We start from the raw sequence: 20075 nt of genomic DNA, 5'->3' as shown, positions 1-20075 counted from the left end.
TGAATTCACTCTGTTTGAGTGCATTATTCTCAAATACTTAGTTTCTGCAAGATTAATTGTGGTAAAAACCTACATTTGTTCAGTTAGCTTCGTACTACTCTCTCATATATATGAGGAGCCGTAAATAAAAAAAAAAAAAAAAAGAGAAGAGCATACACTCAACGTCAGCCAATGCTTATTTATTCAAATCAGCTGGGGCAATGCAGAACAATAGAAAATCAATCAATAGCCTGACAGAATTCTTCGTCTTCATATAACGTTGGACAACATATTAAAACACAAGTCAAAAACATTAGGAAAGTTTATCAAGGAATAACATTAAAACGGCTTTTAAAAACGTACTTCATGCAGGCTATGTCTTCTAAAAACAAAACAATACAACAATGCCCATTTTACTTACTTAGACCATGCGTTTTTGTTCAGTGAAATTAACATGTCAACGTGGTCTGGTGAAAGACGGGACCTGAGGCGATTAACAATTATTCCTGCACTTGAAAAAACGCGCTCGGAAGGAACTGAAGTCGCAGGCACGCAGAGATAACGACAAGCAAGCCGATAAAGTTTCGGAAAGCGCCTGGACATCCCGCACCACCACCGAAGTGGGTCTTCGTTTAGAGGAATAGACGGCTCCTTCCAGTAGAGCTCCAGCTCATCTTCATTCATGGACTCTCCGTAGTCATACCCAAAGAAAGCGCTCAGACATATTTTCTTCTGTTTTGGAGTGCTGGTGCCGTCTTCATTAACAGTACCGCTGTTTTCATCATCATTTGACGGAAGGCTTTGGTACAGTGATGCGATTTTGTCTCTCACGGCCTGTTGCATGTCCACTTGTAGAAAGCTGAGATGCTTGTGTCGAGGGTCAAGTGCAGAAGCAAGCAGTGCTGCACTTCCAGCTTTTTCTGTATCCAAGGTACTTATCCTTCTCTCCAGTGATGCTGCAACCGTCCCTTTGAACTCGGCGACTTTGTTTGAATCGCCTGCTGCCGGGCAGAGATGCCTAGGAGGATTTATTGATAAAACAATTTAATAATTTGCAGATAAAGATGAACGATCATATTATTATTATTATTATTATTATTAACAACACTATATTAAATATATTGTAGTCTATATTTGACTATATTTATTTACCTGTTCAGTAAGCTCATTGTCACGGGAAACACCATGGAAACCGACACATATGTCTCGCTGCATAAAGCAGTGGTAGCACTTTTGAGAGACTCCAGTATGGGTAGCATGGTTTCGATGGTCATCCAGTTCTCATCAGATAACTCCAAACTCCTGGCGTCTGAAAGTTTGGTGACGGATCTGTCGGATAATACAGCAGCAACGGCCCATCTCTGTTCGTGTAGGCGTGCAAACATATCGCTGACTGAATTCCAGCGAGTTTTGCAGGACTGTATAAGTGTGTGTTGGGGCAAAGCTTGCTGTTCCTGCTTTTTCTTGAGTGCAACAGTTGCCACAGTACTATGGTGAAAATGGCTCATCAGTCTTGTGCATGCACCAATTAACCGTGTCATGGTGTTAGCTTTAAATCCATCCGTTACCGCTAACTGCAGCGTGTGGGCAAAGCATGCAACTGACTCCCACTCGAGGTCTTTGTTGGCCAGCACTATATTGCTTGCGTTGTCGTGGACACAGGCAGTGACCTTGCTGTTCAGACCCCAATTACTAATTGCTGTTCGAAGATGTTCTGCTAAGTTTTCCGCAGTGTGGCGCTCATCGAGTGTGCGAGTCTGTATTACGCTACTTTTGAGTTCGCCTTCGATGATAAAGTGGCACGTTATTGTCATGTAAGCCTCTGTTTTTAATGATGTCCAGCAATCAGTCGTTATTGCTACGTAATCTGTCTTCTCCATGGTATTTTACATATTCGCGAGCATGTTCTGATGCGCCAGCTCCAACCGTGACGTGATCATTTTCCGCCCTGGTACTCTGTATTCAGGCTCAACGAAGTCCATGAGTTTGCGGAAGCCTTCTCCTTCAACAAAACTGAGTGGCAACAGGTCTCTTGATATCATCTCAGAGATCAGCTCAGTTATTTTTTCAGCGCGGACGGGATCGCAGCGGCGGCGGGTTGTAGTGAATGACGTGATTGACATTTGCTGGCTTTGGCCAGCCTCCAAGTCTAAGCGAACGCCTACGTGCCTGTATTGAATATGATTACGCATTGCTCCAGTAGAGTTATTGTAAGCCAATTTGACATTACAGAGTTTACACACAACTTTTCCGTTTCCTTCTAATTCAAAGTAATCCCACACCTTGCTCGTCTTTCGCGTGGTCATTTTTGAGTTCGCCATAACTGACATGAAGAAAACTCATGCGAGGTCTGAGGTAAAAACGTAGTTTCCGCCCAGAAACGCTTTAAAAAATAATCTATTATTTTTCAAACATTTTATTTTACATTTTATTTAAAATGTTTTAAATTTAACGTAAAAATTATGATAATTTGAATGATAAAATCATGTTTTTTTTTCTCTTGTGTAATCGCCTATTGTTTTCAGTGTCGACTAGTGGGAGCTGTACCGTTTAGTCGACTAGTCGACTAGACCCGCACATCCCTAATACACACACACACACACACACATATATTAGGGGTGTAACGATACGTGTATTCGTACCAAACGGTTCACGGGGCAAATTCCAAATGGAAGTGATCATCCCTATCCCCTTGGAGTGAGCAGGGCACGTGCGTGCCATTATGTAGTCATTTGGAATGCACTTGACAAAGGGAGAGACGTGGTTCTTTACCCTGTAAGCAGTCAAAGGAATGTTGTCATGCAATTGAAATGCTGATCTCACAAAGACCTTTCCTCCACGGGCTTCAAACTAGACGACGTGATGAGCAAATAGCTTCTCTGACATGTTATCATTTAAAAACCAACATTTGCGACAAACTAGCGAATTCCTAATAGTTCATGTAACTTGATTGACAACTTATTTTTTTATGGTCATCGGCTAGCGAAAAAAAGGTTAGCGGGCTTATTCACTACAGCTCCTAACTACTGTAGGCATCAAATGGAAATGTCAGTTAAATCCAACCAAACTGTTCTTAAATAAAGATTTTCTTCCTTAAGTTTACATTACTTCAAAATGGGCACTCGATTAAATAAGTTTATTTAACTTAAATCATTGGAGTTAAAGTAACACATAAATTATAAATAAAGCAATTCATAACTTATTCAGATTGAGTTGTGCTTAATATAATCAGTTATTGAGTTCACTTAACTCTTTTTTTATTAAGTTTAAGTAACTTTAAAAAAAATATGTAAGTTAGATGAACTTATTTTATTTAGTGAATATCACTGTTACGTTTTACAGTGCATGATCAGTGAGGTTCAAAAAAACACTGGCAAAAAACATCTCAAAGTCTGGGGTTCCCTGACTTCTCTCAGCCATTCATGCTTCACATGATGCGTACAATCAAGGCCTGGGTGCTGTCTTGTATCAGAATCAAAACAGCAAGTTAAGAGTAATAGGTTATTGCTCAAGAATCTTGACAGCTGCAGAGAAAAACTACCACCTGCACAGTGGAAAACTGGAGTTTCTTGCCCTCAAATGGGCTATAACAGAAAAGTTTAGAGACTACCTATATTATACACCTACCTTCACCATGTACAGTGATAACAAACCCCTTTGTTATGTGTTGTCCTCCACAAGGTTAAATGCCACTGGATGCAGATGGGTTGCTGAACTTGCAGACTTCCATTTCACCATTCGCTATCTCCCAGGTCAAGAGAATGTAGATGCTGATTCACTATCCAGAATGCCAGTTAATATAGAGACAGCAATGTGAGAATGTACAGAGGAGCTTTCAACAGAGTGTGTGGGAGCCACAATACAAGCTGTGGAGGTCCAGCACGACCCAGATCCACCACTTACCTAAGTCTGTCAGGGTGCACAGGCATGCAGGGAAATTGATGATGAACATTACAAATCATTATCAAAAGAGGAGATCCAGGAAGCACAAAGGGATGACAAGAATGTCAAAGAAATCATAGACTACTTGCTTCTTCAAAGCAGTGGCAGTCAGCCAATCCTATTTAGAGGTCTAATGCGTGAGTAGGACAAGCTGTTGTTGGACAAGTATGGCATAATTTAGCGTAAAACATCACAACGAATGCAGCTAGTGTTGCCTGCCCAGTTTAAGAAAACAGTATTGTCTTGAGAGAGCTACGTGATGAGATGGGCCACCAAGGCACAACCAGCCTCGTCAGAGAGTCACCACACCAAAAAATGTGTAATTTGTGCATTAAAGCTTCTTTTTTTTTTAATTGGGCAACAAAGTCTTACCGTATTTATAGAAAGTGCACAAGGATTTAACTTCTTGAAATTCACAGCCAGTTTAATAATGATGTGAGTTTGTGCTTCTGCTCACTCAGCTGTTCAATGAGGCAAATAATTTCTGTTCTAAATAGCCTAGCTAAAGCAGAAATAAGGTGCTATCAAATGTTACAGAGTGAACTTTTTCATGAACTAAGCAACTGGTTTTAAAAGAGATTTGTGTAGGATTTATTTATTAAAAGCTCTTGCTTTCCCTGCTTATTTGTGTTGTGAGTACAATGCATTCTTGATCATTGCTATGCTGGAAACACAATAGAACCCCAGTTTGGCTCAGATATCTTAGTTAAAGAGTAACCATGAACTTTAGTGAAACTATTTTTCACATTTACAATAATCCTCTCACTGCTCTTTAAATTAAATTCCCAATGACCATATCTGAAAACTATGCAGTCTTTATACAGAAGTGTCATTCAAGCATAACCAAAACTCATTTTAAATTCATCAAGGAAACCCTTTTGATTAATAAATGACTCCAGATATCTGGTTCATTGGCTTTGTCCTTTTTAATGTTTAGTTAATTCAGCATAACCAGCGGCAACTGTAAGATTAGTGCTGCACTGATAAACCAATTTGTCCTCTGAACATATGTACCGTTTTGTCTTATCTTAGAACATTTTTCCTGATGAAATGTTGTAAATGAAGCCATGCACTTGGCTATAACCAGCGCTGATGTTTCCTTAATTAAGGATCCAATGCCACCACTATGTGGTTGAAAATGATAATGCAGTGCTGTCTTTTGATCATGAATCTTTAGGCGTGACCCTGAGCTGACATGTCTGTCAGTACAAGATTTAGGCTTCAGTTTTGGAGCGTGAAAAGATATGAAAATTAAAACATGAAGATAATATTGTGTTATTATTTAAATTAAGAGATTGCAGGATTGCTTGTTTCTGAAATGCCAACAAGGCCTATGGATTATTTAATCTACAATGTCAAATACTACAGAGGTCTCATATGTCTAGTAATGCAACTCATGCTATCCTTCATGTACTGCTGAGCAATTTCTAACCCGCTTTGTTCAGACACCAGAACTTTTATTATTTATTGTGCAGTCTTCGCTTCTTTCATAATTGATGCTTGCATAGCCTGCAATGAGCATTTCTAATGGGTGCCGGAGCTGAATGTGCATGTACATGTATGATAAATCATGGCTGAATGGGACTACATGGGCATATTTATTATGGATAAAGAAGTACAATTTTGTATTTCTTTATGCACTTTTAGCTGTATTACACCAATAATTACTCTGACACTTTGTATGTACGTATGTTATCATCAGCTGCATTGGTTCTGTTCATTTCATAGATCCTGTCTGGTGCTAAAAAGTGATTTATTTTATTTTATATTTTATTATTATGTTTTATTCATCAAATCATTAAATATCGCTAAACATATTTTAATATGTTCTAAAGTAATTGTAATAATTTTAATCGAAAAATAACTAAATAATATTGACAAATATTGAGATACATGTGACGCACATAAAGGCACCATGCATAAAACAGCCATTTAATCTCAAGGGACCCTTGATAGTGCTGGGAGGGGCACTCCGTGTCCCAGTGCTGCTTTGGCGGTGCTTCTGCCACCATATCTCCCCAAATTTATGTAAAATGAATTATAAAATGCTGTTCAAGTGCGCAGCATATTATAAATAGAATTCATTTATATCATCATTGTGAATACCGTTAAGGAAGACGGAGCTTTATGCAGTTCATGCAGTGATGACAGACACAGCTAGTTTAGCTATTCAGATAAAATAATCCATAAGAGATTATTCGTGCTTCATAGGTTACTGTATCCAATGATACATCAGTGCTTCCAGTAACCGCCGTCTTCTGATGTAGTTTACCATATAAAATGAATATAAACCAATGGGAGCTGTGCATGAGCGGGCTGCACCACTGCTGAAAAAGGGGGAGACGCAATTAGTCACCTTGTGGGCTCCTCACCGTTGTCATCCTGTGCATTAAACCGGGCGCGCGACAGCCTTTCACTTGGAAGTGCGCGTGAAGGGACAACAGCAGCCAATCTGATTGAACACACGCACTCTTTCCCTCAGAGCGCCGTTCTGCTGACTCAGTGCCTTATCAGAGCGAACCGGTTCCTCGCCAACGAACAGAACAGAGACGCACCAGTCGCCGCAACAACTCCAGCCATGGCCAAAACTGCGATCGGTAAGACAAACCTTGCTTCATTTTGTTCGCCGGTCCGTGTCTCTTTGATGCTGAGATGATGCTGAGAGATGCACAATAGACCCTGATGCAGGAGAATCAGAGGTCTGTCAGATGAAAAATTATTTTAGATAGGCTAGATATATAAATCTGCTTTCTCCTTCCACGCGTGCTGTTTTATTTTCAAATATGGCTGTGCGTTTTGGCTGCCTACTCACTTTTGCTTAAAAAATGGGGACTTTATAAATGAGAAAACGCATTAAATGGTGTTATTATAGTGCATATCTCTTAAAATACACCGAGACATGCGTTAAAAAGCCTAAAAATGATTTTCTTATGTGTCAGTGCACCTGCCGGCTCATGCATCTCCAGCATAATGCAGAAGGACCCCACCCAAGATCCAGCTCTGTGTTTCAGCCTCCAGAAAACCCTGTAAAGCCTGGCAATACCTGACTCATAACAGTTTAAACCTTTTGACATCCTCTATACATGATATTTTTTATCCTTTTCATAAAATGAGCTAGATGTGACTGGTAAATGTATTGCCAAACAAAGCTTAAATAGGGAAATACAGCATGGTAATGAATTAGGCTGTTTGAAATAGCTTATTGTTATCAATGTGGGTATGTTTGTTATAAAGGCTATATTCCTTAATTTTTTGCCAATTATCACAAATGATAGGTTGGTAATTGGTTTATTGCCAGTGGTTTTTCGCTGATTTGAGAGCATGACTCATTAGCCTGTGGGTTTATTAAAGAATGGCTGCATTTGTATTTTATCTCATTTATAATGGGTATATAAGAATCTATTCCCACACCTACAATGGCATATACAGTCTACCAGCACACATGTCACATGTTTATGTTTAACCCAATTCATAATTCAAACAAACCTCCTTGTTGATTAAACACAAGTTTTTAAGGTGTAATTGTGGATTTGCTTGTACATCCTTTCGTTCACACCATTTCTAGCGCCGTATGAGAGGCAGACTGCAGTATCAGATGATTGATGTTTTAAATGGAAGTGTGTCAGGGCTCAAGTCGTCTCGCCAGTAAGCATGTCTCAGTGCTGTTGTGATTCTGGATTATGTTGTAGGCGGCCAAACTGGGGCATACCATAGACAGACAAGGTGTGCGTCGACTTTATCGCATCTTTGCAAGATGCCTGCAGGGCAGGGCATTGGTGGACTGTAGCTGAATGTCTCTGTTCTAGCTGTCATCTCACTTAGAATGTTAAATGACAACTTGAAGAGACATTTATTTTGTGGAAAACCACTTATGTGCACTTGATCCTGCCATGCAATGCAATTACACGGAGCTGTGTCTTTAGGATATTTCATTTCATTTCACAGAACACACAAGAAATGCACCGACAAATGCCTGTGGGAATCCTCCTGCTAATGAGAAAGAACATGTCAGTCAATATAATCAATACACTTGGAATATTTATAGGGCTTAAAAGAGCTGGCAGGAAGACCTTGGTGTGTTTGTCAGCACCATTTATACCTCTAAAGTCAACCAGATCAAAATAAGAAAATTAAAGGAAAATTAGGTCTTAATTTATGCATAATAAGCTCTCTTATTATGACTCATCTAAAAGCATTGCTTATTTAATTAGACTCTTAATTTAATGATTGGATAATTAGCCACAATTTCATTGTCAGAAATACATATCATATATAAAAAAAGAGCTGACAGGTGCCTGTCTTTGTCATATATACTTTATAGATCTCCTAAACATAGCCCCAGTTTATCATCTATGGTTACTGGATTACTGAAGACAGTATGACTAATCCAATCAAACTCCATTAATCATTAACCTAAAGTTCAAATATACACATTCAGCAATGCTGCACAACAGAGGGGTGCGGCTATTGCTTTTTAAGATTAATGATTTTTTTAGGCTTTAATGTCAACTATATGATATATATATATATATATATATATGTCATAAAAACAAATTTTTAGTTAAAAGTTTCATAAGGACTCAAGCCAGTTTTACTCATTAAAATGAAGTGAAGTGGTTTTAGTGTGAATGGATGATATTTACTGAACATTGAGAGCTAATCTGGAGGGGCATTTGCCCGTGCAGCTGCAGTGGACAGAGCATATGTGTGAGAGAGAAAGCGGGAGGTGGGAGGGGCCATTATTGATTTCCAGGGTGGGCATGCTGATGCATTATCAAACAAACCACACAAAGGACTTCTCGCTCGTCCACTGGCCCGTAAATTTTGAGCAACGCACATTTTTATTCTACTTCATATTTAGTGGTGGTTCAATACATGGTCTGCATCACTGTAGTGCATGATAGTATTATATATTGTAATATTATGTGTATGATATACTATGTATAATACATACAGTATGTAAACTAGTGCATGCAAGTATTATGTATAAGAATCAGTCATGACAAAAACATTTAGTTCATGTAAAAATAATAAGTAGATTAAATGTATATGTAAAGTTAATATTAGATTATCTTATGTAAACTTATATGCAATGCATACATACACACACACACACACACACACACACACACACAATAATATATAATTAGATTAAGTGATTTTTACAGTTGTGCCTGCTTGTAAAAATGAGTGCGTGAAAGTATGATATATAAGAAACAGTTATGCCAAAATACAAAGAATTACAATTACTTACTGTAACACAATGTAATAGTTTATTGTCCCATTACATCAATAATCAATGTATTTTTGACCAGTTGCCACAATATCTACATCTCAAGCCAAGGGTGTGGTCTCCAGACGGCAAATACTCTTTTCTAATTACAAACCTGATATTTTCCAGCAGAAGCTCTCGGTTAGAGCACACTTTTGCACACATACAGATGCAGTCGTCTGTGTGAGATCCTTTTCACCTGCTCACCAGCCGGCTGACCTGAATTACTTGCTTCAGTGAGCTGTCTATCGTCCTGATCTCACTCTGACTAGACAGCAGGAGAGAAATGCTTACCGAGGTCTGGGAACACTCAATATCACAGCACTAAACCTCCATCGCCACCCCCTCAATTTACCGGAAGAAATGGTTTGCTCCAGTAATTACTAATTAAAGCCCCCTACACCAAAATCAGCCAGCCAGAGGGCTTTTAATCCTGGCGGGAGTGAACACAGTGGTTCTCTCACTTCTTTCCTTCCCGGGTTTCTCCATCCTCTATTTGTGAGGGATTAATCAGCTCGTCAGGGAGCGAGAGGGAGTTGATCAGATTTTTCCAGGCTCCTCTGGGCGGAGAGAGTGAAGAAAGTAGGTTGATGCTGGAAAGCATAATAACAGTTTGAAATCCAGCTGAAAAAAACCCCCAAGCGTTCACGGTTTGATAACATCAACAGCGCTGCCGTCAAGACATTGATTTATAACTTAAATGCACTGGCCTTGATAAATGCTGCCTTGTGTGTTCAAGGAAAATCAGATACATTAATATGCTTCACATAGCATCTGCCATCACTGATGTTTGTATGATTTAGGCTTGTTTGCACTTAATGCTGAAAAAGAAAAATGATTCTGAAGTTGTGGATGAGGAATGATTGGGGTAGGATCAATGTAGCCGTCATAAACCGCCATCTGGAAATCTGTCTGGCCTTGTGTTTTCTCTGGTCTTGCCGACTCACTCCCCGCACACATACCCTCAGTAGTCGGAGTAAAAATGGATTCCAATAAATAATGTAACACTAAAGGTTGGGCGGTGGGGGATGGTGGAGCTTGTGGTGAACATTGTCTTGTAAGAAACCAGAGCATGTGAGGACACGGCTGCTGGTTTTTCCTTAGAAAGCTCTAATGAAAACATAGTGCTGTTAAGGCTTGCTTGCTTTATTGATTGATTGATTGTTTTTGTACTCTGTGATCCCCCACCCACCCAACCTCTTAGCCAAACCAGGGACCCTCTACTATTTTCTATTTTTATAAAACATTAAAATTTTAAATTAAAATAATATCAAACATTAATATATGTATATATAAAATATATTAATTTACACACACATGTATGTATGTATATGTTTATGTATGTAATATATTAGTTTTATAAAGTCAGTGGACTTGTTTTGGTATTTTCTGCAATGCATTTTTAAATAATCATTTATACATTGACTGTTAAAATGTGACTTTTTTCTTAGAGATACAGTACAGTAGCTTTCAATAGTAACATTATATCTATCTATCTAGCAATGTATCGATCTGTCTATAGTGTGTAGATTAATTTATATGTATAATAGTAATAATAATAATAATATATTAAATATATAATTATATATATACATTTTAAATAATTTTAATATATATTTTAATTGTTTTGTATTTTAATAATGTAATTTTTTTAATATTTAAAAAAATTATATACAATATAAACATTTCTAAAATCACACACACCTACACACACACACACACACACACAAAAGCCTGGCAATACCTGACTCATAACAGTTTAAACCTTTTGACATCCTCTATACATGATATTTTTTATCCTTTTCATAAAATGAGCTAGATGTGACTGGTAAATGTATTGCCAAACAAAGCTTAAATAGGGAAATACAGCATGGTAATGAATTAGGCTGTTTGAAATAGCTTATTGTTATCAATGTGGGTATGTTTGTTATAAAGGCTATATTCCTTAATTTTTTGCCAATTATCACAAATGATAGGTTGGTAATTGGTTTATTGCCAGTGGTTTTTCGCTGATTTGAGAGCATGACTCATTAGCCTGTGGGTTTATTAAAGAATGGCTGCATTTGTATTTTATCTCATTTATAATGGGTATATAAGAATCTATTCCCACACCTACAATGGCATATACAGTCTACCAGCACACATGTCACATGTTTATGTTTAACCCAATTCATAATTCAAACAAACCTCCTTGTTGATTAAACACAAGTTTTTAAGGTGTAATTGTGGATTTGCTTGTACATCCTTTCGTTCACACCATTTCTAGCGCCGTATGAGAGGCAGACTGCAGTATCAGATGATTGATGTTTTAAATGTGTGTCAGGACTCAAGTCGTCTCGCCGGTAAGCATGTCTCAGTGCTGTTGTGATTCTGGATTATGTTGTAGGCGGCCAAACTGGGGCATACCATAGACAGACAAGGTGTGCGTCGACTTTATCGCATCTTTGCAAGATGCCTGCAGGGCAGGGCATTGGTGGACTGTAGCTGAATGTCTCTGTTCTAGCTGTCATCTCACTTAGAATGTTAAATGACAACTTGAAGAGACATTTATTTTGTGGAAAACCACTTATGTGCACTTGATCCTGCCATGCAATGCAATTACACGGAGCTGTGTCTTTAGGATATTTCATTTCATTTCACAGAACACACAAGAAATGCACCGACAAATGCCTGTGGGAATCCTCCTGCTAATGAGAAAGAACATGTCAGTCAATATAATCAATACACTTGGAATATTTATAGGGCTTAAAAGAGCTGGCAGGAAGACCTTGGTGTGTTTGTCAGCACCATTTATACCTCTAAAGTCAACCAGATCAAAATAAGAAAATTAAAGGAAAATTAGGTCTTAATTTATGCATAATAAGCTCTCTTATTATGACTCATCTAAAAGCATTGCTTATTTAATTAGACTCTTAATTTAATGATTGGATAATTAGCCACAATTTCATTGTCAGAAATACATATCATATATAAAAAAAGAGCTGACAGGTGCCTGTCTTTGTCATATATACTTTATAGATCTCCTAAACATAGCCCCAGTTTATCATCTATGGTTACTGGATTACTGAAGACAGTATGACTAATCCAATCAAACTCCATTAATCATTAACCTAAAGTTCAAATATACACATTCAGCAATGCTGCACAACAGAGGGGTGCGGCTATTGCTTTTTAAGATTAATGATTTTTTTAGGCTTTAATGTCAACTATATGATATATATATATATATATATATATGTCATAAAAACAAATTTTTAGTTAAAAGTTTCATAAGGACTCAAGCCAGTTTTACTCATTAAAATGAAGTGAAGTGGTTTTAGTGTGAATGGATGATATTTACTGAACATTGAGAGCTAATCTGGAGGGGCATTTGCCCGTGCAGCTGCAGTGGACAGAGCATATGTGTGAGAGAGAAAGCGGGAGGTGGGAGGGGCCATTATTGATTTCCAGGGTGGGCATGCTGATGCATTATCAAACAAACCACACAAAGGACTTCTCGCTCGTCCACTGGCCCGTAAATTTTGAGCAACGCACATTTTTATTCTACTTCATATTTAGTGGTGGTTCAATACATGGTCTGCTGCTCACCAGCCGGCTGACCTGAATTACTTGCTTCAGTGAGCTGTCTATCGTCCTTATCTCACTCTGACTAGACAGCAGGAGAGAAATGCTTACCGAGGTCTGGGAACACTCAATATCACAGCACTAAACCTCCATCGCCACCCCCTCAATTTACCGGAAGAAATGGTTTGCTCCAGTAATTACTAATTAAAGCCCCCTACACCAAAATCAGCCAGCCAGAGGGCTTTTAATCCTGGCGGGAGTGAACACAGTGGTTCTCTCACTTCTTTCCTTCCCGGGTTTCTCCATCCTCTATTTGTGAGGGATTAATCAGCTCGTCAGGGAGCGAGAGGGAGTTGATCAGATTTTTCCAGGCTCCTCTGGGCGGAGAGAGTGAAGAAAGTAGGTTGATGCTGGAAAGCATAATAACAGTTTGAAATCCAGCTGAAAAAAACCCCCAAGCGTTCACGGTTTGATAACATCAACAGCGCTGCCGTCAAGACATTGATTTATAACTTAAATGCACTGGCCTTGATAAATGCTGCCTTGTGTGTTCAAGGAAAATCAGATACATTAATATGCTTCACATAGCATCTGCCATCACTGATGTTTGTATGATTTAGGCTTGTTTGCACTTAATGCTGAAAAAGAAAAATGATTCTGAAGTTGTGGATGAGGAATGATTGGGGTAGGATCAATGTAGCCGTCATAAACCGCCATCTGGAAATCTGTCTGGCCTTGTGTTTTCTCTGGTCTTGCCGACTCACTCCCCGCACACATACCCTCAGTAGTCGGAGTAAAAATGGATTCCAATAAATAATGTAACACTAAAGGTTGGGCGGTGGGGGATGGTGGAGCTTGTGGTGAACATTGTCTTGTAAGAAACCAGAGCATGTGAGGACACGGCTGCTGGTTTTTCCTTAGAAAGCTCTAATGAAAACATAGTGCTGTTAAGGCTTGCTTGCTTTATTGATTGATTGATTGTTTTTGTACTCTGTGATCCCCCACCCACCCAACCTCTTAGCCAAACCAGGGACCCTCTACTATTTTCTATTTTTATAAAACATTAAAATTTTAAATTAAAATAATATCAAACATTAATATATGTATATATAAAATATATTAATTTACACACACATGTATGTATGTATATGTTTATGTATGTAATATATTAGTTTTATAAAGTCAGTGGACTTGTTTTGGTATTTTCTGCAATGCATTTTTAAATAATCATTTATACATTGACTGTTAAAATGTGACTTTTTTCTTAGAGATACAGTACAGTAGCTTTCAATAGTAACATTATATCTATCTATCTAGCAATGTATCGATCTGTCTATAGTGTGTAGATTAATTTATATGTATAATAGTAATAATAATAATAATATATTAAATATATAATTATATATATACATTTTAAATAATTTTAATATATATTTTAATTGTTTTGTATTTTAATAATGTAATTTTTTTAATATTTAAAAAAATTATATACAATATAAACATTTCTAAAATCACACACACCTACACACACACATAATTTATATGTATAATAGTAATAATAATAATAATATATTAAATATATAATTATATATATACATTTTAAATAATTTTAATATATATTTTAATTGTTTTGTATTTTAATAATGTAATTTTTTTAATATTTAAAAAAATTATATACAATATAAACATTTCTAAAATCACACACACCTACACACACACACACACACACACACACGTCATGTATACAATGTATGTTTATATACATGCATATACACACACACACACATTACATTATGTAATATTTGTATACATTTATATCTATATATATTCCAAAATTATTCTTTAGCTACATTTTTCTCAGTACATATTCTACTAAAATTTTGTATTTTATATTAGACTCACTACTTATTCTACAAAAATTTAATATTTTATATTAGTCAGTGTACCTCTGGTTGAAAACCTAGATGATTTGGGTTATTTTCTGCAACATTAACGATATTGTCGTTAATCATTCATAAAACAGCGAGAGAGAATCTGGGTCAATATTTTGTTTGATGTGTCTCCCCACAGCATACAAAGAGAAGATGAAGGAGCTCTCCCTCGTCTCCCTCATCTGCTCCTGTCTCTACCCAGAGGCACGCAAGAACATCATGTGCGAGTTTGAAGGTAGGAAATGAAAATATAATACCGGTAATGAGAAGCAGTGTAGAAGGAATTTACAATAATATGTTGTGCTTTATAGTGTTCATTCTGTCTGATCTTCATAATATAGCTTTTTATTGGCCTGTATGTGTGCCAGCAATACTACACATTTATTATTGTAACAGCTAATATAGATCAATAAATGTCTGATAAATGGTCAGGATGGCTGTTTAACAAAGTTATACGAGCTCATTTCATGAGCAGAAGGCAGTTGGTGCGGTTTATTGCATGGATCCGGATGCTCATACCTCACCAATGTGTAGAGGAATATTTGCTGCCTGACATACTGCAGTTAATACACAGCATATATTTTACTTTATGTCTTGTGTGTTTAGACATGGAGGTTAAGCCCATTAACAAGCGGGCTTCTGGCCAGGCCTTTGAGGTCATCCTCAAGCCACCCTCTCCCACGGCTGACGGCTCCTACAGCATCACTACACCTCCCAAAAAGAGGGACATGTCCCTGGAGGACATCCAGAAGAAGCTGGAGGCAGCAGAGGACAGGAGGAGAGTGAGTTGCCCATTAATTTGTATTATATATCCATGTAGCTTATGTTTGATGTTTGCTATTTATTTATTTATTTATTTAATGCCCCTTACACTTTTATTTAATGTGAACTGATAAACAGATGATTCCTATGACTCTGCCCCACTCTTCCTCTCCAGTCCCAGGAGGCTCACGTCCTGAGGGCCCTGGCTGAGAAACGTGAGCACGAGCGGGACGTCCTGCTGAAAGCCATGGAGGAGAACAGCAACTTCAGCAGGATGGCGGAGGAGAAACTCATCATGAAGATGGAGCAGATCAAGGAGAACCGTGACACCCACATTGCAGCCATGCTGGAACGACTGCATGAGAAGGTACTTACACTAAAAACTTCAAAAGTTTGGGGTCAGCAAGATTTTTTTTAAATGTTTTTATGTTTTTGAAAGAAGTATCTTATGCTGCATTTAATCACAAATACCAGCAACTTCAGTAGGATGGCGGAGGAGAAACTCATCATGAAGATGGAGCAGATCAAGGAGAACCGTGACACCCACATTGCAGCCATGCTGGAACGACTGCATGAGAAGGTACTTACACTAAAAACTTCAAAAGTTTGGGGTCAGCAAGATTTTTTTTAAATGTTTTTATGTTTTTGAAAGAAGTATCTTATGCTGCATTTAATCACAAATACAGAGAAAACAGTACAAAAAATACAAGTAATATTGTAATATATTATTACAATTTAAAAAACTTGAAGTGTTTTTTATTTTAATTTAAAAAAAATTATTTAATGTATTTTAAAATGTAATATATTCCTGTGATGCAAAGCTGAATTTTCAGCATCATTACTCCAGTCTTCAGTGTCACATGATCATGACATGATTTCAATATGCTGATTTGTTGCTCAAGAAACATTTCTTAATATTATCAATGTTGAAAACAGTTGTGATGTTTAAAGGTGACATATTATGCCCCTTTTTACAATATGTAATATAAGTCTCAGGGGTCCCCAGAATGTAACTGTGAAGTTTTAGCTCAAAATACCCCACAGATCATTTATTATATCATTTTGAAAATGCCTATTTTGAGTGGAAGCAGAAACACGCTGTATTAGAGCATGTTTCTTTAAATGCAAATGAGCTGCTGCTCCCCGCCCCCTTTTCCAGAATAGAGCTGTTACTTGAATAGAGCCATTACAGCTCGGACCTGCTAAAGACATCTGTTTTGGTTCTGATTATCATGTTTATTGCGCTGAAATCATGCGTTTTAAACCATATTAGTTTAAACTTCTGATATACGGTTTTTTGAGCGCATACATCCGAAGCACACGGACAGAAAGCGTCTGTCACAGCATGTGAGTACTAAACTAAGTTTTCATTCACACACAAGTTTACGTTAAAAACACACATGAGTTACAAAAAACAGACAGAACATTCAAGAAGGTAAACAGCTGGGAAATAAATCGCATGTTTATTTTAGATCTGTGTGGCAGCAGCAATATACATTAAATAAATCAATAAATCCACTGCTCTCTTGTCTCCTCTGAGGCTGCGTCTCTAAATAGTGTTCTGTGCTCGTCTGTGCAGCCAAAGACGATGGCATTAGCATGTTATGCTAATGAAACGTTAGCATGTTTTGCTCAAACTTTCGTCATGGCATTAGAACTAGTACACCGTTGTCGCTTGCGAAATCAAATAATGGCGCCATGGCTGGAAACTTACAGATTAAGGGGCGGCAATATTATAATGAAATCCCTTTGCAACGTCACCAGGGGAGCGATATCAGACACGCTCGTTTTTTCAGACGCTTGCAGAAAAAAGCTTATCAAAACAAAGTTACTGGGTTTATCTTTTTCACGTTTCCTTGGTTGGTAGATGCACCAGGGACCTGATTATAGCACTTAAAACCTGGAAAATTCAGATTTTCATGATATGTCACCTTTAATATTTTATGTGGAAACAGTGATTTTTTAAGGATTCTTTGATGAATAGAAAGTTCAAAAGAACAGCATTTTTTGGATTTAGCATTTAGGCTTAATAATATGAATTAAAAAAAACAAACACAAGAATTAAAATTAAATGCATAATTTATCACATTTTTATTTTAAACAATAACATTTTATTTTAAATATTTTTATATTTTTATGCTACCGGCACGTACAATACCACCGATTTTAAAAACTTCTTGAGAAAATGGCTTGCTGGTATATCAACTTTAAGCTATAAACTGTAATGTTTATGCTAATCAATTTACTGTATTACTTCTCTATGTGCTTTCAGGAGAAGCATGCTCAGGAGGTGCGCAGAAACAAAGAGCTGATGGAAGAGTTGACAGCATGAGCACATCTCTCTACACCCACTGTCCCATTACCCCACACCACCCCCTCCCCATACCTGCGACCTCCCGTCCCCAGAGAGACCCCCTCTCACCCTGCCACCACTGCCCCGTGTAGAAAAGAGCCTCTGGCACCCCGCCCCGCCCAGACGAAGGGAATCGACCCTGCCCCCCTCACCAACAGCATCCTCCCAAATATAGTCCAGAAGACAAAAGAAACACCATTACTCCAGAAAAAAAGAAATGTTTTTTGATTAAATCGAAACCAGTCAAAGTGGGTGTGTTTTTTTGTAAATACTTCCTATTTGTTTTATATGAGACGATGAAAAGTATTGCGGTGTGCCATTTTATAAGTTTCTCTCTGTATCTTTCTCTTTTAGTGGATGTACTCGTTTTCTCTCTCGCTCTCTCTCTATCAGATCTGCTACAGTTTCTCTTGTACCAGGCTTTGGTGTTTGTGAGGTTGCTGGCTAGCAATGTTTTCTCTAAACCCAACGATCATTTTAGTGTCTCTATATCCATGTGGAGAGAGTAAAAGCCGCCACAGTACAGTAAACAGCTCTAACAGGTCACTATCATAGCATTTACAACAATCTCTAGCTCTTTCTTCACACATTAATCACAACACACAGACACATACACACACACACACGCATCCAATCAGCTTGATTTAGTAAAAAATGACATGTTGCTTTAGAGGAGCTGCGGTTTGAGCCACGCCGAAGTCATGTGACGTCTCTCGACCCGTGTTTGACCATAGTCTGGGTTGCATTTTTGCTGACGGTGTAACACCAAGTCAGCCTTAAATTCTTGAGAATCACTTGAAGTTCTCAGTTCTGATTCTTCAAAGATTTAGGGGATTTCACAGGGGATTTTAGGTGATAAAAATGGATGCCGTGTGTAAGTGTGTGTGTGTTAAGAGCAGTGTGGGTGGACGGTGTTACCCTGTGTGCCATTACTCTTGTGTAAGTAGCTTTAATGTCACAAACCTGCCCACCCTCGTCTTTCTCTTCCAGCTGTGTGTTTTATTCCCTTCACACGTGTAACTTTGGGAGCATAAGCTGTGGTGAATAAAGGCTTGGGGTTCTTAGAATGAGAGTATCTGTCTTTGGCTCTGTTTTTTTTTTCATACAACATACATTAACATAAACATAATTCCACAAATTTAACAGCTGTAGGCCACAAAAGCGTGAATAACATAACCATGTGTGAAAGAACCTGAAGTGTAATGCCCTAATTTACCAACAGATGGCAATACATGACTTTGCAAGAAAACATGAAGCATAGCCTACTACTACTAAACTATATCCCCATTGTATGGGAATGTATGCATAGAATACCTATATGACCCACTATTACTATAACCTAATTTGCTTTCATAACGTCCAGTATGCAGTATTGTTTACTGTATATTATGTATCTCGTACAGCAATGTGTTCGACTTGACCTTCCACCGATGGATGGTGTAATAAATTAAAATAAATTAGGTTGCTAACCTAACTTTGTTTTACATTTTTGATGACTCGTTATTGACTTTAAAAAGCTGACATTTTACCCAAAATGAGAATAAAAAGCAATATAAGCATGTAACGCGACGAGGTCACGTGATAATTATGTAGCATACTAGGCTACTTTAAACACATCGAATAATTAGCCAACTTATTTATATATTAAATATAAGGCAGTATACAGTTAGTACTAAACTAATATTCAATTTTAAACAAGACCTTATTGATAAGACAGTAGTTTAGTAGTTTGTTCAGATTCAGAATTACTGCATGCACAGCATACTGCCTTTTATTTTTTTAAACTTAGTATAGCCTATGAAACAGTATTGGCTACAATATGCAAATATATGCATACGCATATATGCATTAATTCAGCAAGTGGCATCCAGCCATCATCATCTTGGACAAACTTAATTTTGCAACCGGTTTTGAGTAAAAATTTCAATCAGATAATGAGTCATGAGAAAATTTGTGAATTATTTGTAGACCATTCATTAAGCGTGTTGGATTTTGGGATACCTAGCACTGTATGCTCCATTACATACTGTACGTTTTGACAAATGTAGTAGGTCATCCACTATTTTATGCATGCAGTCAATTTGCATACTGCATAAATAGTAGCCTATGAGCATGCTATTCCAAACCTAGCCATTTCTGCTGCATTATCTACTTAATATTCCAGGTTTAGGAAATCCAACCATCACCTCTGGGGGGAATGAGGGGAAAAGCATGCGATAAAAGCCTCTAAAATAGATTTAATGGCAGCTAGAGAAATAAAGAAGTGTGTTGG

The 20075-nt window shown here is 37.6% G+C and overlaps 1 protein-coding gene across 3 annotated transcripts in view; it reads left to right on the top strand.

The window, feature by feature from the left end:
- LOC107724301 (stathmin-2-like) overlaps positions 1–18172 on the top strand; it is a 22762-nt gene extending 4590 nt beyond the window's left edge. Inside the window, exons 1-6 of one of the 3 annotated variants that reach the window (XM_016533162.1) lie at positions 6254–6518; positions 14828–14923; positions 15295–15470; positions 15626–15751; positions 15965–16030; positions 17723–18172. In XM_016533162.1, the coding sequence (XP_016388648.1) occupies positions 6500–6518; positions 14828–14923; positions 15295–15470; positions 15626–15751; positions 15965–16030; positions 17723–17782 (543 nt within the window). In that variant the 5' untranslated portion in view covers positions 6254–6499 and the 3' untranslated portion in view covers positions 17783–18172. Of the gene's footprint in view, positions 1–6253; positions 6519–14827; positions 14924–15294; positions 15471–15625; positions 15818–15964; positions 16031–17722 lie in introns of those variants that run through there. The other 2 variants (XM_016533164.1, XM_016533163.1) reach the window with 2 other exon arrangements.
- The last annotated feature ends 1903 nt before the right edge of the window (positions 18173–20075 follow it).

The sequence above is a fragment of the Sinocyclocheilus rhinocerous genome, unplaced genomic scaffold (assembly GCF_001515625.1).
Source record: "Sinocyclocheilus rhinocerous isolate Xijiao unplaced genomic scaffold, SAMN03320098_v1.1 scaffold574, whole genome shotgun sequence".
NCBI lineage: Eukaryota > Metazoa > Chordata > Actinopteri > Cypriniformes > Cyprinidae > Sinocyclocheilus > Sinocyclocheilus rhinocerous.
This window is presented reverse-complemented; position numbering and strand designations above follow the sequence as displayed.